The sequence below is a fragment of the Triticum urartu genome, chromosome 2 (genome assembly GCF_003073215.2).
Source record: "Triticum urartu cultivar G1812 chromosome 2, Tu2.1, whole genome shotgun sequence".
Taxonomy (NCBI): domain Eukaryota; kingdom Viridiplantae; phylum Streptophyta; class Magnoliopsida; order Poales; family Poaceae; genus Triticum; species Triticum urartu.
The window spans coordinates 280,144,672-280,159,725 of NC_053023.1; the positions used below are offsets into that span (position 1 = coordinate 280,144,672).

General features: G+C 47.0%; 1 protein-coding gene and 2 non-coding genes across 3 annotated transcripts; 1 reads left to right on the top strand and 2 right to left on the bottom strand.

Annotated features, from left to right (window-relative positions):
• Window positions 1-2,392: 2,392 nt before the first annotated feature.
• Window positions 2,393-2,463, bottom strand: TRNAG-GCC. The gene has a single exon. It is a non-coding gene; the product is annotated as a tRNA-Gly (tRNA).
• A 521-nt stretch (window positions 2,464-2,984) lies between these two features.
• LOC125536249 (photosystem II D2 protein-like) lies at window positions 2,985-7,862 on the bottom strand. The gene is made up of 2 exons (XM_048699439.1): window positions 6,969-7,862; window positions 2,985-5,167 (listed from the first exon to the last, which is right to left on the bottom strand). Exons 1-2 carry the CDS (start codon window positions 7,860-7,862, stop codon window positions 4,934-4,936), a joined length of 1,128 nt encoding a protein of 375 aa, XP_048555396.1. The 3' UTR covers window positions 2,985-4,933.
• TRNAS-UGA lies at window positions 3,288-3,375 on the top strand. Its single transcript has one exon. It is a non-coding gene; the product is annotated as a tRNA-Ser (tRNA).
• Window positions 7,863-15,054: the final 7,192 nt, after the last annotated feature.

Below are 15,054 nucleotides of genomic sequence, written 5' to 3' on the forward strand. Positions count from 1 at the left end.
CGGTGGCCCACCCTAGGAGCAATGGCCAGGCCGAATGTGCTAACACGGAGGTCCTGAGGGGCCTCAAGACCAAGACCTTCAGGAAGAAGCTGGAGGCCTGCGGTAGGGGCTAGCACAACGAGCTCCAGTCCGTACTATGGTACATCCGGACCACCACCACCAAGCCAACAGGAGAGACTCCATTCTTCCTCGTCTACGGAGCCGAAGCGGTCCTCCCTCATGAGGTCAAGCATCGCTCTGCACGGGTCCTGGCATTTGATGAAGCGCAGCAGGAAGCTAGGTGGGGGATGGACCTCGTGTTGGTGGAGGAACATCGCCATGGAGCTGTGCTGCGGGCGGCAAAGTACCAGCAAGCACGGCGGCGATACCACTGCCGCAACATCCGCTCTAGGACACTCAAGACGGGAGACCTAGTCCTAAGGCGGGTCCTCTCCAGGGAAGGGCTGCATAAGCTCTCACCAATGTGGGGGGGGGGCGTTCGAGGTCGTCCACATCTCCAGGTCTGGCCGTGCGCCTGGAGACACAAGACGGAGTACCAGTCCAAAACGCCTGGAACATCCAGCACCTCCGGAGGTTTTACCCATAAAGCAAGGCCCAGAGCCTGAGAAGCAAGGCCCAGAGCCTGAGAAGCAAGGCCCAGAGCTTGAGAAGAAAGGCCCAGAGCCTATGAAGAAGGCCCGGTGCCTGTGAAGAATCGCCACCTGTGACACTCTCACGTAATAATGAGTTGGGGCTGTACACGCCCCGGAGTCTCAGGGGTGCCGGCCTCAGGCACTGGGGCTCCCGCCCATGCCTAGTGAACAACACTTAGCTCCGCGCTGGTGAGAAGACTTGAAGAGTAGATTAGGTGTCGGACATGGATTTTCATTTGCTTTCCGTATTTGGCTCCCTTTTCCTTAATCGAAATTTTCTTTTGGCATTCCTTGCTGAGTTGACCCTCTCGCTTCTCACTGCGTTTTTGTGGCTCGGGTTAGCTCGTCTTCTCTCTCTCTCGCAAGCCTCACGAGGGGGCTGGGCAGGAGCCCTCGTGATCATTTTCTCCTTTCTCTGCCTTCTCGCGAGCCACCCTCGTTTGAGCCCAAAAGCTGGCGTGCCTCTCCTAGTCTGTGCCCCTCGGGTACCGCGATACAAGGCCCCAGGCTAGGACCAGGGCGAACGGCAAATCTTTTAAACACACTTCCTAACAAGCTTTCGCAGTTCCCCAGCAGGTGCAGGCCACCAAGGCAAGATGGCCACGAGGAAATGAGCACCTCATGAGGAAGAGGGCGTCCCGGATATGCCAGGTTAAGTCATTTTTGCACGAAATAACGGCACAGCACGCACAGTGCCACAATCGAGGAACCATAGTTCAATACACGCCCCCTAGGCCCAAACTGGTTACATTCTTGATGCAGGAAAAAGAGTAAACAAAAGTAGCGTCACAGCAATCTGCGGAGGAAGGCCCCTAGCGGCACCCCGATCCTAGCCGGGTCTTTCTTTGCGCTTCACAGGAGCGCGGGGACGAGATGACTCACTACCGCCTCCAAAGTGGGCGCGGCGGCTGGTCGTGGCCACTGCTGCTGGAGCTGTCACTTGAGGAAGAGCCGCCATAGAGGGACAAGACGCAGCCACTCCCGAGGGCAGGCTCGCCCCCATCCTCATCGCGACCGTCCACGAGACCGAGCACCTCCTCACCATCGTTCGCCTCTGGGCAGCACCCGGCGCGGTGACCATCTTCCCCAAACACCCTCACGTAGAGGGTCGATTCACCGTCATACTTGAAGTGGAGGGCGCACCGTCGACCCAAGCCACGCACGTGGGCGAACGTCTGCCAACCGCGGGCCAGGGCTATGTTGCCCGTGGCGGAAGTCGCGACTACAACCCAAGAGAGCCTTCCGCAGCAACCATCCGCCTGTAGCCAGAGTCCGCCTGGACCGGAGGCCGACAACTCATTGGCGAAGAAGCATGGAAATTGGAGCTAGTTGCCAGCCGGGTTCTCCCACCAAATGACAAACTCCGGCGACACTTCCACCCAAACGGTCCCTTCGGGCCCTAGAGGGCAAAATTGAGCAGTTTGCGAAGTCACTTGCCTTCAAAAAAAGAAGGCGCAAGGCCTCTCCCTACCCTGCAGAAAATAAAAATGAAACGAAAGGGACAGTCTACCTCTCCCTTCCCTTTAAAAAAAGTTTGCCCGTTGTTTGTCTCAGTTAATACCCAATTTTTGGAGCTCTGTTGGCGAGTTCTATTTCTGCCTCTGGAGCGCCCTCTTTTTTTGAGTGGGATGCAAAGGAAGGGTAAGATAGTAAGGGATACGGCACTAGACTAACACCTAATTAATACTTAATTTAATATAAGTAGTTAAACAGTTAACTAGACTAAACTTTTTATCATAGTACTTTGATAAATTAAGGCGGGCGAGCGGCGGGAATCGAACCCGTATCTTCTCCTTGGCAAGGAGATATTTTACCATTGAACTACGCTCGCTACGGTATATATTTTATAGCGTATATCCGCCTGGGTCGACCTTCTATGTCTGGGTCGACCGTTTCATTTCATTTTCTATTATATTAGAGTTTTCCTTTTTTTATTATCTGTCAATGAATATTCTAATGGGAATGGAATTTCATAATACTGAAAGAGAAGAGCTAGCAATTCGGAACGCAAATTGCGTTTTAATACGTCTCACTATTCTAATTTTTTAGAAGAAATGGCCTTTATTATTTCTTTTTTATGGGGTTAATAAATATTAACCAAATTTCATTTAAGAAATGAGAGAATTCAGAATAGCTACGAGAAAGACTAGTCCAATCCATAATGATGTACCGGAAAATACAACATTTTTATTATTTGACCAACCATCAGGAGAAGCAAATACAAGGGGTACACTAATTACTAAGACTGAGGAAGTCGCAATTAATGCAAAAACAGCTAATTGGAAAGCAATAGTCATATTTCTAATCCTCCAAGCTACCATCAAATAAAGTTGACTACATATTTGATCCCTCACTTAAACCAAAATTGTAAAAAAATACAAGAAGTAGGAGGGGTTTAATCATGAATCCATTGATTCTTCTCTTTAATTCAAATTTATTACTTAAACCGCTTTTTTATTTGGATATGGGGGTGAGAAGAGATTATTTACTCTTTATTTCACAAGCGGGTATAGCGGATCCTGTATCCGTGTATACAGTATACAGAGATATATCGAAAAGGAACTTGTATCTGATATCTTTCTAGAGGCTAATAAATCTTTTTATTTTTTATATGGCTATGTTCTATTTGTAGGAGTAAAATAAGGATTAGGCTGTGGAGAGATGGCTGAGTGGTTGATAGCTCCGGTCTTGAAAACCGGTATAGTTCTAGGAACTATCGAGGGTTCGAATCCCTCTCTCTCCTTTTGCTTATTGAATACGTTTGTTTCTTTCATTTTTTCTGTCCCTTATCTTTCTTTCATAAAAAGGAATGAATGGCTCGGCTAGATGGAATAACCGAGCCAGAAGAAAAAAAGTAGAACAGGTATAAATAAGAAAATCTTAGTTAAGAGGGTTCATGTAAAGAACAGGTTCCAAATCACGATCGATTCCCTTTTCAAAACCTGGCTGCAGCAGCTCGGGCTCTTCCTGCATGCCATAAATGGCCCACAAAAAAGAAGAATCCTAGAACAAAATGAGAAGTTGATAACCAACTTCTAGGAGAGACATAATTAACTGCATTGATCTCGGTAGCTACGCCACCCACGGAATTTAAAGAGCCTAAAGGAGCGTGGGTCATATATTCTGCTGAGCGTCGTTCTTGCCAAGGTTGTATGTCTTTTTTCAACCTACTCAAGTCCAAACCGTTGGGGCCCCTTAGAGGTTCTAACCATGGAGCACGAAGGTCCCAAAAACGCATAGTTTCCCCTCCAAAGATAACCTCCCCAGTTGGGGAACGCATTAGATATTTACCTAAACCTGTGGGTCCTTGAGCGGATCCCACATTAGCTCCAAGACGCTGGTCTCTAACTAGAAAAGTAAATGCTTGAGCTTGAGAAGCTTCTGGCCCGGTGGGTCCATAAAACTCACTCGGATAAGCTGTATTATTGAACCATACAAAACAACAAGCGATAAAACCAAAGACAGATAAAGCAGCTAAACTATAAGACAAGTAAGCTTCTCCAGACCATACAAATGCACGGCGAGCCCATGCGAAGGGTTTGGTTAAAATATGCCAAATTCATCCGCCAAATACACAAATAAAACCCAACCATACATGCCACACCAATTATATCTTCTAAATACTCTACACTAAAATCCACCCATGCCCACCAATTATATCTTCTAAATCATCTACACTAACAATCCACCCTTCTCCACCAAAAGGAGATTTTAGTAAATAACCAAATATAACACTGGGACTAAGGGTCAAATTGGTAATTTTTCTTACATCTCCCCCCCCAGGGGCCCAGGTATCATATACACCGCCAAAATAAAGAGCCTTGAGTACTAGAAGAAAAGCACCTAGACCTAACAAAATTAAGTGAATACCCAAAATTGTAGTCATTTTATTTCTATCTTTCCAGACATAACCAAAGAATGGAAAAGATTCCTCAAGAGTCTCGGGTCCCAGAAGCGCGTGATAAATGCCACCGAAGCCTAAGACTGCGGAGGAAATTAGGTGAAGTACGCCAGATACAAAGTACGGAAAAGTATCTAGAACTTCCCCCCCTGGCCCTACTCCCCAACCTAGAGTAGCTAAGTGTGGAAGTAAAATCAACCCTTGTTCATACATGGGCTTTTCTGGTACGAAATGGGCCACTTCAAATAGGTTCATTGCTCCGGCCCAGAATACGATTAATCCGGCATGAGCTACATGAGCTCCAAGCAGTTTACCGGACAAATTGATAAGTCTGGCATTCCCAGCCCACCAAGCAAAGCCGGTGGTTTCTTGGTCACGACCAGCTAAAACGAAAGTTCCATTAAAGAGCGTTTCCACGTGGTAGAACCTCCTCAGGGAATATAAGATTTTCATGAGGCTGATCCTGAGCTGCCATCCACGCACGAATACCCTCGTTTAAAAGAATATTTTTGGTGTAGAAAGTCTCAAATTCAGGATCTTCCGCTGCACGGATTTCCTGGGAAACAAAGTCATAGGCACGTAAGTTCAGAGCCAAGCCAACTACGCCAATAGCACTCATCGGCAAACCCCCACCCTGCCCAACGCGCGATGGCTGAGAAAACAGGAGGGAGAAGAGATGGTTGTAGCACGGACTCCAAGAAAATCGGTGTCGGATGGGACTCGTGTGGGTGGCGTGTGCCGTACTGCTAGACGTGAATGCTAGTTATGGCCCATGCCACCCCACTATATCGAGGTACGTAGAACAAATTTCCTGTAGTCCGTGCTCAGCCCTCCTCTATCTCTCTTCTTAGCCAGCCAGCGGACGCGCGGAGCCCATTGTCTGTTTGATCACATGCGGCCCCACATGTCAGTGAAAACGCAAGAGGACCCACTGAACCTGCACATCTTTCACCTCAACGTGTTGGTGATGAAAAACAAATCCAATAAAGATCTTCGATGGCCGCTTTTGGAATTACTCAAGAGTAGTAAGATTCTATTTACAGTTTAACCCAAGATGCACATCTCGTGGCTTCAACTACCACTCTATTTTCTTTCATGACACGACCTGGATGCTGGATGTCCCACGTGTCGGCAAAAGGAGGAAGAACCCGACCAAATCTTCGGTTCTGCTCTCGGATGAGATTAGTGCACTTGTTGATACTCCTACTAGAATAGAGGCTAGACTGAGACTAGATGCGAGGAAGCAATGTCTACTTCTTTACACTCGAAGAAGAAAGAAGCACGCAAGATCGAGCCTCCGCAGATCAACAATGAATGCATCGAGAAGGCACTAATCCAACTTACAGGAGAAGTAAAATGTATTCTTGTGGTTCTTGTTTTCTTTGGTCTTGCTTTTCTAGTCAAAATATCGTTGGAGTTCTCGTGCAAAATGGAGGTGCGTTTGGGGTCGTGCGTTGGAGTTGGCCTTACAAGTGGGACCAGTTAAGGAAACCGACTATCGGCAAACCCCCACCTCCCGCCGCGCGATGGCTGAAGTTAGGAAAGACTTAGCAAGTACAGTTAAGGAAACCGACTATCGGCAAACCCCCACCTCGCCCGCCGTGCGATGGCTGAAGTTAGAGAAACGACGAGGTTGAAGAGATTGCTCTAGCACGGACTCCAAGAAATAATATGGTGTCAGATGGATGTCGTGGTGGTGGCGTGTGCCGTACTCCTGGACGTGAATGCTTGTTCTGGCCCATGCCACCCTACTACTCCTACTACTTACTCCTACTATATAGTACTAGTATCGAGGATTCGAGGTGCTGGTTACGTACAGCGAACACATTAACATATGGCTACAGTAAAAACACCCGCCCGACGCGCGAAGCATGTGAAGCTAGTACAAATAGTGTACTACTATTGTTGATTGGCCTCATCCGATAATGCAATGCACGTACAATTATTCGGAAAATATTTTGCCTCGTCGCAATAAATTAGGAAACAATACAAACATCCATATAAAAGCAAAACAAAGACAGAATAATCAAGAAATTCAGATGATACCAGTTGCAAATGCGTCTTACGTACATTATGTTAAAAAATAAAATATCGGAAAAATGTAATACATAAAAAAAAAAAGATTTATTAATGACCAAGTTTTGCTGCGTCGCACCCACTCACTCAGGGAAGCGAGCTCGAAATGTCCATTCATAAAAATTTTAGTAAGTTTATCAGCAGGCATATCATCATTTGTTATTCTACATACATTTCAGTTTCAACCAGATCATTCCAACACCGAATAGACAACCCACATCGACACACTTGCTGGATACATAATTAATAAAAATAAATAAAACTAGAACTATTCACCAAATACAGACGAAATAATTAACATACAAATTAAATACAAAACAAGAAGTCAATAAAGTAAGGTTCAGAGCCAAGCCAACTACGCCAATAGCACTCATCCATAAACCGGTGACGGGTACAAATAGCATAAAGAAATGTAACCAACGTTTATTGGAAAAAGCAACACCAAAGATTTGGGACCAAAAGCGGTTAGCAGTGACCATTGAATAAGTTTCTTCAGCTTGAGTTGGGTTAAAAGCACGGAAGGTATTTGCACCATCACCGTCCTCAAATAGAGTGTTTTCTACGGTCGCTCCATGAATAGCGCATAGCAGAGCCGCACCTAATACTCCGGCAACTCCCATCATATGAAATGGGTTCAACGTCCAATTATGAAATCCTTGGAAGAAAAGGATGAATCGAAATATCGCTGCTACGCCAAAACTCGGCGCAAAGAACCAACCAGATTGCCCCAGTGGATAAATAAGGAATACAGAAACAAAAACAGCAATTGGACCAGAGAATGAGATTGCATTATAAGGCCGCAATTGAACAGACCGAGCAAGTTCAAATTGGCGTAACATGAAACCTATTAGTGCAAAAGCCCCGTGGAGAGCTACAAAAGTCCATAGACCGCCTAATTGACACCAACGAGTAAAATCTCCTTGTGCTTCGGGCCCCCATAGTAGCAACAAAGAGTGTGCTAAACTATTGGCAGGGGTAGAAACTGCTGCGGTTAAGAAATTACAACCTTCCAAATAGGAACTAGCCAATCCATGGGTATACCAAGAAGTTACAAAAGTTGTCCCTGTAAACCAACCCCCTAAAGCGAAATAAGCACAAGGAAAGAGCAATAGGCCAGACCATCCTACAAAAACGAAACGGTCCCTTCGTAACCAGTCATCCATAGTATCAAATAGATCATTCTTTGTTGTTTGCGAAGTGGTCTGGTCGTGGCTCACTGCTGCTGGAGCAGTCACTTGAGGAAGAGCCGCCATAGAGGGACAAGACGCAGCCACTCCCGAGGGCAGGCTCGCCCCCATCCTCATCGCGACCGTCCACGAGACCGAGCACCTCCTCACCATCGTTCGCCTCTGGGCAGCACCCGGCGCGGTGACCATCTTCCCCAAACACCCTCACGTAGAGGGTCGATTCACCGTCATACTTGAAGTGGAGGGCGCACCGTCGACCCAAGCCACGCACGTGGGCGAACGTCTGCCAACCGCGGGCCAGGGCTATGTTGCCCGTGGCGGAAGTCGCGACTACAACCCAAGAGAGCCTTCCGCAGCAACCATCCGCCTGTAGCCAGAGTCCGCCTGGACCGGAGGCCGACAACTCATTGGCGAAGAAGCATGGAAATTGGAGCTAGTTGCCAGCCGGGTTCTCCCACCAAATGACAAACTCCGGCGACACTTCCACCGTGTGTAAGCACGGACGAGGGGGGGCGCCACCAAAGTACGCCTCCCCTCGTCAGCTGGATCGCCATGGCTGGGACGACCCGCTTCGCATGCCGTGGCGCCACTCCAACAGTGGGCCGCGACAGGGGACGCGGTATGCTTGCGCGGACGGCTACGTTCGTGCTTGGGCGCCGGCGAGCCGGGTCCCTTGTGAGGGGCCTTTCCCTTCTCGGCGGCACAGAACTTCCTTCGTTGCGCCATTTGTGGCACATCGAGCAATGAAGCAAGGAAGAAGAAGCTAGGAGTGGAGCGAGGAAGAAGAAGCAGCTAGCAAGGAAGAGATGGGTGACGGGGGCTCCGCCCCCCTACCCATTTATAGCAAACGAAGGCCAACCGGCACCTCCCACGACCACAAGTAATGATGGTTTCCCTTGCATGTTGCAGGGACTCGTCAAGTCGTGTAGTCGCCGAGGCAGCATGGGGAAGCGGAGACGCCCACGACCAATCAACCGACACGCGTCAACCAAGGCCGCAGGCTTTGGGGGCCCGCGGTGCTCCGTGCTTGGCCCTTGGCTTCACCGCGAAGCCAAGCCTGAGCATAGCTTGGGCTCCGAGGCTACTGCCGGCGTCCTGGGAATGGGGGTCCCCAGACTTGCCTGCCTGCGGCCCACAGCATGGCTGAGCCAGCAGGTCATACGGCCTATCTTCACCAACAAGTCACCCAAGACCCTCGCGAGGGGCCGAGCCTCACGAGGTGGATGACATGAGACGTCCTCTGCAGCAGCCTAGCCAGGCAGGCTCACGAGGAGCGAAGATATCATGGCTAGGCGAACCTCATGAGGCTCTTATGATGTGAGCCATAACGATCGACACCAAGCGGGCGCCAGGCGGGCGCCAGCGCACGCAGCATCCTTGTTTCCTCTTTGAAGCAAAGGAAACTAGCACAGGTGAGGAGTACCGAGGCATCAGGCAAAGGTTGCCATTTTGGTGCAACAAGACCAAGACCAGAAGGATGGCAAGACGGAGGTCATCGTGGAGCCCAAGACAGCGTCACCACCAGAGCCTTTCGCAGGCGCAGACCACCTTTTGTCAGGATGGCTTGTACTAGCTATCACACGTCAAATTAGCCCGTCGTTGTTGGCTCCCTTCCCGCTCAATATTTGGGAAGAGGACCAGGGCCTCTATAAGTAGGACTAGCCACCACCATAGAAAAGAGGTGAGGATGAGAGGACGACATCTTAGATCACTCTCTCACCCGCACAAGTTAGCCACTCACAAGAACACCTCAACCTCAGGAGGATGTTCTTCCCCTTGTATTGTTCATCATCAGCCCAAGAGGCAATCCACCACCACCACACTGGAGTAGGGTGTTACACCACAACGGTGGCCCGAACCAGTATAAATCCTGTGTCTCTCTGTGTTGCGAGTTCATCGAGTTCGTCCGTGAGATCTTAGCGAGCTAGGGCGTAGATCGGTAGGAGGAAAAGACTTCGCGCGCACCCCAGTGTTCGAACCTTAAGGGTTTGCCGGAAACCCACATCCGACAATAGGCACGGTGGCGCGCCCGGGCAGCAGTGACGTTTTTGGGCGAGTGGCTCCTAACCTCCTGTTAGTCCGGCGTCTCCTCCTGGAGTCATGCCGTACGGGGAAGACAAGTCGCCGGCGAGGCAGGTGGCTGGGGGCGAGTAGAGATCGGAAGCGCGCAACAGAACAGAGGGGAATCGGGGCCTGGGACGACCCAAAATCCCAAGGTGGGCCGGCCCATGGGCACCCTATAGAGATACACACCCGAGCGGCAAACATGCATTTTCAAAACTAATTTAGGAACATTTAGCTGACCAATTAAACGAATCTGTTTGAATAATAACATATTCATATTTGAACAACTAAGCTTGTTTAGCTTGATGGGTCGAGCAGTGCTATTATGACACGAAGCGCGTATTCTGATCGTATAGTGATCATAAAAGGGGGAAACCGGAGAACTGATATTTAGCAGCCATTGTTTGCTTCGAACTAAGAACTAAATTCTAAGAGCTGAAAAGAAAGTAGATTAACCAAGTTAAGATCTATTTTCTAGTTGAGATCAAAAAGTTGAGGAGATATGAAGTACCACCCCTCTTGCGGCGCCGTGTAGGCATCGCGGGTGTGATTGCAAACGTTGTCGTTGAAGAAGATATGCGATGGTAGATGGGTGCATCGGGGGATAAGTCCCGTTGTGGTGGAAGAGAAGGTTGTGTGAGCAGCCCCGGCAAAGAGGACGACGACACCGATGAAGCGAGAGGACGTGATGCAAGGCTCTTGGTCCGTCGCTGTGTATGAGAAACGTCCATCTCTAGCAGTGGATGACGCGGTCTTGGTAGGTGCTTCGGCATGGTGGAGGACGGTGGTGATGGATGTGGTGAAGGATGGCGGCGATGGATGTGGTGGAGGATGGCGGCGATGAATGGGGTGGCGGACGGAGGCTGGTGTGGGGATGGTGTTCTAGCGCGGACGGTGTATGAATGGGAAAATGGAGGGAGAGGTATGGGGAACCATGTTTTCGGGACGCGCCTGTCTGAAATATGGGAAAGTTACGAACTTAGCCCTCGTTTAAAATTTGGACGTCTCGTCGGTTGGGGATACGAGGGTAATCTCGCATCTCGCCAGTATTTGCCCAGAGCGATTTCGGGTGAGGAGAGGGTGGTTGGCGCCGATGGTTGGCACCCACGGTGTATGAACGGGGCTGACAGGTACGGTGGTTGTGTCATGTCTGAGTGAAGTTACAAACCTGCCCCTATTGAAAATATTTGCCTACATCAATTTCGGCCGAGTCGAGTTTGTTTTGCCGCCCACCGTGTATGAATGGGGAAATGGAGGAAGAAACAGAGGTCTTTCGGACGAGCTTGAATCAAATGTGTTTTGACGCCCATGTTTGGCGCCCACCGTGTCGGAATGGGCTCAAAGGCGGTCGTGTCACGTCTAATTGAAGTTACTATCCTACCCCTATTTAGAGCAGTGGAAATCGGGCCGATGGATTGTCCGTGTAATCGGTAGACAGTAATTTCCATCTCCCAAACACTTGGCTTTGGGCAGCTGAAGTGGGAGTGGACATTTTGCCGCTTCTTTCGAATTTTGGGAAAATAAGCATCCACGTTTACCCTGGCAACTAAATTCAAATCCATTTTGTATTCCTCTACGAATCCTTATAAATCATTCTATGTGTTTTTATATATCTTCAAAAGGACGACAAAGATGTGTTCCACTGTCATATATGAATATGGTTTACAAATGTGATACTCAAATTCAGAAGCTAGAATCCAGTTTAAGGTGATTTCGAATATTTGGAACACTTCATGTCGAACTCAAATGTCACACGCAGCATAATGTGTACTCCCATTTAGATATGTACACAAGCGATGTATCAATATTCATATACCGAGTCAATCAACCAAGAATGTACAGAACTAATAGACATATAAACACTTATAGAGTATATGGATCAATAATATCAACTAACATACATAAGTCAGGCCGCTGTACTTTTCTTTGCTACAGCGTCATCCTTTTTTTAGCCAAGCTACTATAGCATCTTGGCCCTTTCCGATGCGTGCCACTTATGGTCCATCTATACTACTATTATTGCTGAATGCACATTCAGCCCGGTTGGCATATTTGTAGGTCTGGCACAGCAATCAAAACGAAATGTCTCCGAGTCTTATCAATTAATACAAACTTGTGCTCAAATAAAATTACAAACCAAAAAACAAAACACAAAAAACAATTATTACATGATCTCTAAAACAAATGGTTTGATTGATTACATGAACAAACAACACAAAGGTTATTCAACAATGGAAAGAACATGTCACCTATGATTTACCAAGTGGGAATTTAGTTTCCTTTTTTCCTTCAGGACCTTAAAAATGTGGTCAGTCTCAGCTTGCTTCGTTTTGAAATCCACCAAATATTTAATGTTTGTCTTGAGTACTGCTACTAATTGTGTTGTTTGCTTCTTCAACATGTCAACTTCATATCTAAGTGCAGAAGCAGAATCTCTTTCTACCACTAGTTTAACCTCTAGAGCATCAGCAGTTGGCAATTCATAATGCATGATTGGGACGGTGCCACTTCTGTGGGATGATACAATGTCCATGGGGACCTCGCTCTTTGATCTTGGGCTAACCTGTTTTTCCATTAAAGTTCTGATTGGATTCAGAAAAGTTGAAGTTAGCAAAACATCTCAACTGGGGGTTATAACAACAAACCAGTTAAACAAACAAGGAATTAAAGAGTTTTCGATGCAGTAGTTATTAACATCATTGTAACTTGTTGTTGCAGCAGCAAAGTAGTTAAACAAACAAGTAGCTATTTAAGTATAGGTAAACAGGTAATTCTTAACAGTAAGTATCAAGCACATAGATATGCACATAGATAGGCTGTGGCATTATGTAATCAGTAGCAAACTAAATTAAGCCAAGCAACGTAATTGAACAATTTTGCAATAAGTGGCTAACTAAAATTCCGAGAAGCAGGTAACTGAACTTACACTAGTTCTTTGTACAGGCACACTGCAACTTCTTTTTCTCTTACAAGGTTGTACGAAGGAGTCCATGACATCAATTGTTTGGATACGCAGTCCCAATACTTCTTTCTTTCCACGTTGCATTGGTAAGTCGAATGGTTAATCTGGTAAGATGGTGTGTCCTTCATATGTTATATGAGGACGTCTAGTTAGACTAGTTGTAGCCACACACATCACACTAGCTTTTACAGTATATTTCATGCGATTACTTTTGGCATATCAAGATCTAAGCAATCTACAATAGGATGAGAAGACTAGCATCCTTCACATTATTAGGAAGCTATCGGTTTCCAACACACATCCATTCTTTCTCTCCATGTTTCGATCTCTAACTCTCTCAACTACACAACCCCCTTTTCCCACTATGTTACAAAATGTATTTACCTCACACACCCGCCATTGCACCCCATGCCGAGCTCACTCTCTCTCTCTCTCTCTCCCCCTCTCCCTCTCACCCTCTCACGCTAAATACATGCATTCCTATCTAGCCCCCAACTTCTCGTGCGCACGCACGCACGTTGTCTATCTAGGTCACTCCCTCGAGACTGTCTCACTCTTTCTTCTGCACGGCGGGCCACACTCGCTCAATCTCGCTCTCTTTATCTAAGTCTCGTTTAACCTCGTTTTCTTTCACACACAAATGATATATCTCCCTGTTCGGGCCTCGATCGACACACTCTATACTCTCTCACATAGATTTTCTATCTAGGTCAGTCCATCGGAGCTGTCCCACTCTTTCAACCTCATGGAGGGCCACGCTCTCTCTCTCTCCCTATCTCTCTCCCTATCTCTCTCCCTCTCTCTCTCTCTCTTTGTATGTCTCAATTGACCTCGCTCTTTCTCGGACAAAAAAGATATATCACCATGTTTTAGCCCAATTCGACTAATTCACATTGTATACTCTCTCACGCACATTGTCTATCTAGGTCACTCTCTCCAACCCGTCTCACTCTTTCGATCGCACGACGACCCTATGTGATTGATTGACCTTGCTTCCTCCCACGCACAAAATACATCTACACGTCTATGACTGGATCATCTCTCAAGCTCTATCTTACAGCCCTCACCCTTGCCAAAAGCTCAATCGGACAATGTCTCTCAAGAGCATATTTATTTGTTCAATGAATGTCGGACCACACTCACTTTGTCTCTCTATCTATATGTCTCTCGATTGACCTTGCTTTCTCACACCGTATCTTCCACACATTGAAGCTACCTCTCCATCCCTCGCAAAGCCGGAGCTATTTACATTGCGAGGGGAACTCCAACCTTGGATTAATTTGTGTAGGCATTTATTTTGGTCGGTTTAGATTATATTTTCGTAGCATTCGGCCCACAACTACTCGAAACACCGTTGCAACCCCCGCAACTCCCCTAGTTGATTTCCCTCTGGCTCGGTCATCACTCTCTCACACATCCTTTCTCGCCTTCAACGTCGCACCATGGTATTATTGCAAAAAACTCTGTTGTTCTCTTTAATTATTATAAATAAGCTACAAAACTACACACCGATAGTCCACTTGGAATGGAACAAATTTCGACCCACAAATTAATGTGCTACAAAATAAACACCAAGGGGCCCACATGTCATGAAACAAATTTGGACTCATATACAAAGTAAAAAATAAAGGACGAGGATCGAACATGCGACCAGTTCCTTCAAGCCGCACATCAATAGGCAACATACGTAGAACAACAATGTTTGTTGTACCTCCCTTTGTTCACATAATGTTTTTATATTACCATAGCCTATTTAATTGATAACATGTAATATTATTTTTAGTACTATTCGCCTTCACTTACGGGTGAGTTCCATGTCTGCTCTCTCTCTCCTCCCCTTCTGCGTTTAGACGCATGGGCAAACACGAAGAACTCGCGGCGCGATGTTGTGCTTGACCATATCTGGACGCGTTCACATGTTACGGCACAAGTTTCACGTTCTAGCAGCACTAGTCAGTGTGTATGTGCAATGCATGTTAATTTGGAAATATATTAAGTGCATGCAGATATTAAGTAGGATATTATTTGCGTGTTATTATGTGATTAGCACTATTTTTGGCATGAAATTAACTGCACGCTAAATGTGTTGAGCACTCGACATTCAAGCAGTCTAGGTCGTTGGATGACAAGGAATACATGTGGCTTGATGACATTTTATATTTAATTTGATACAGCTCTAGCAGAACATTCAATCAATCAAACCATATATTTCGCTCAGTCTGACTCCGACTT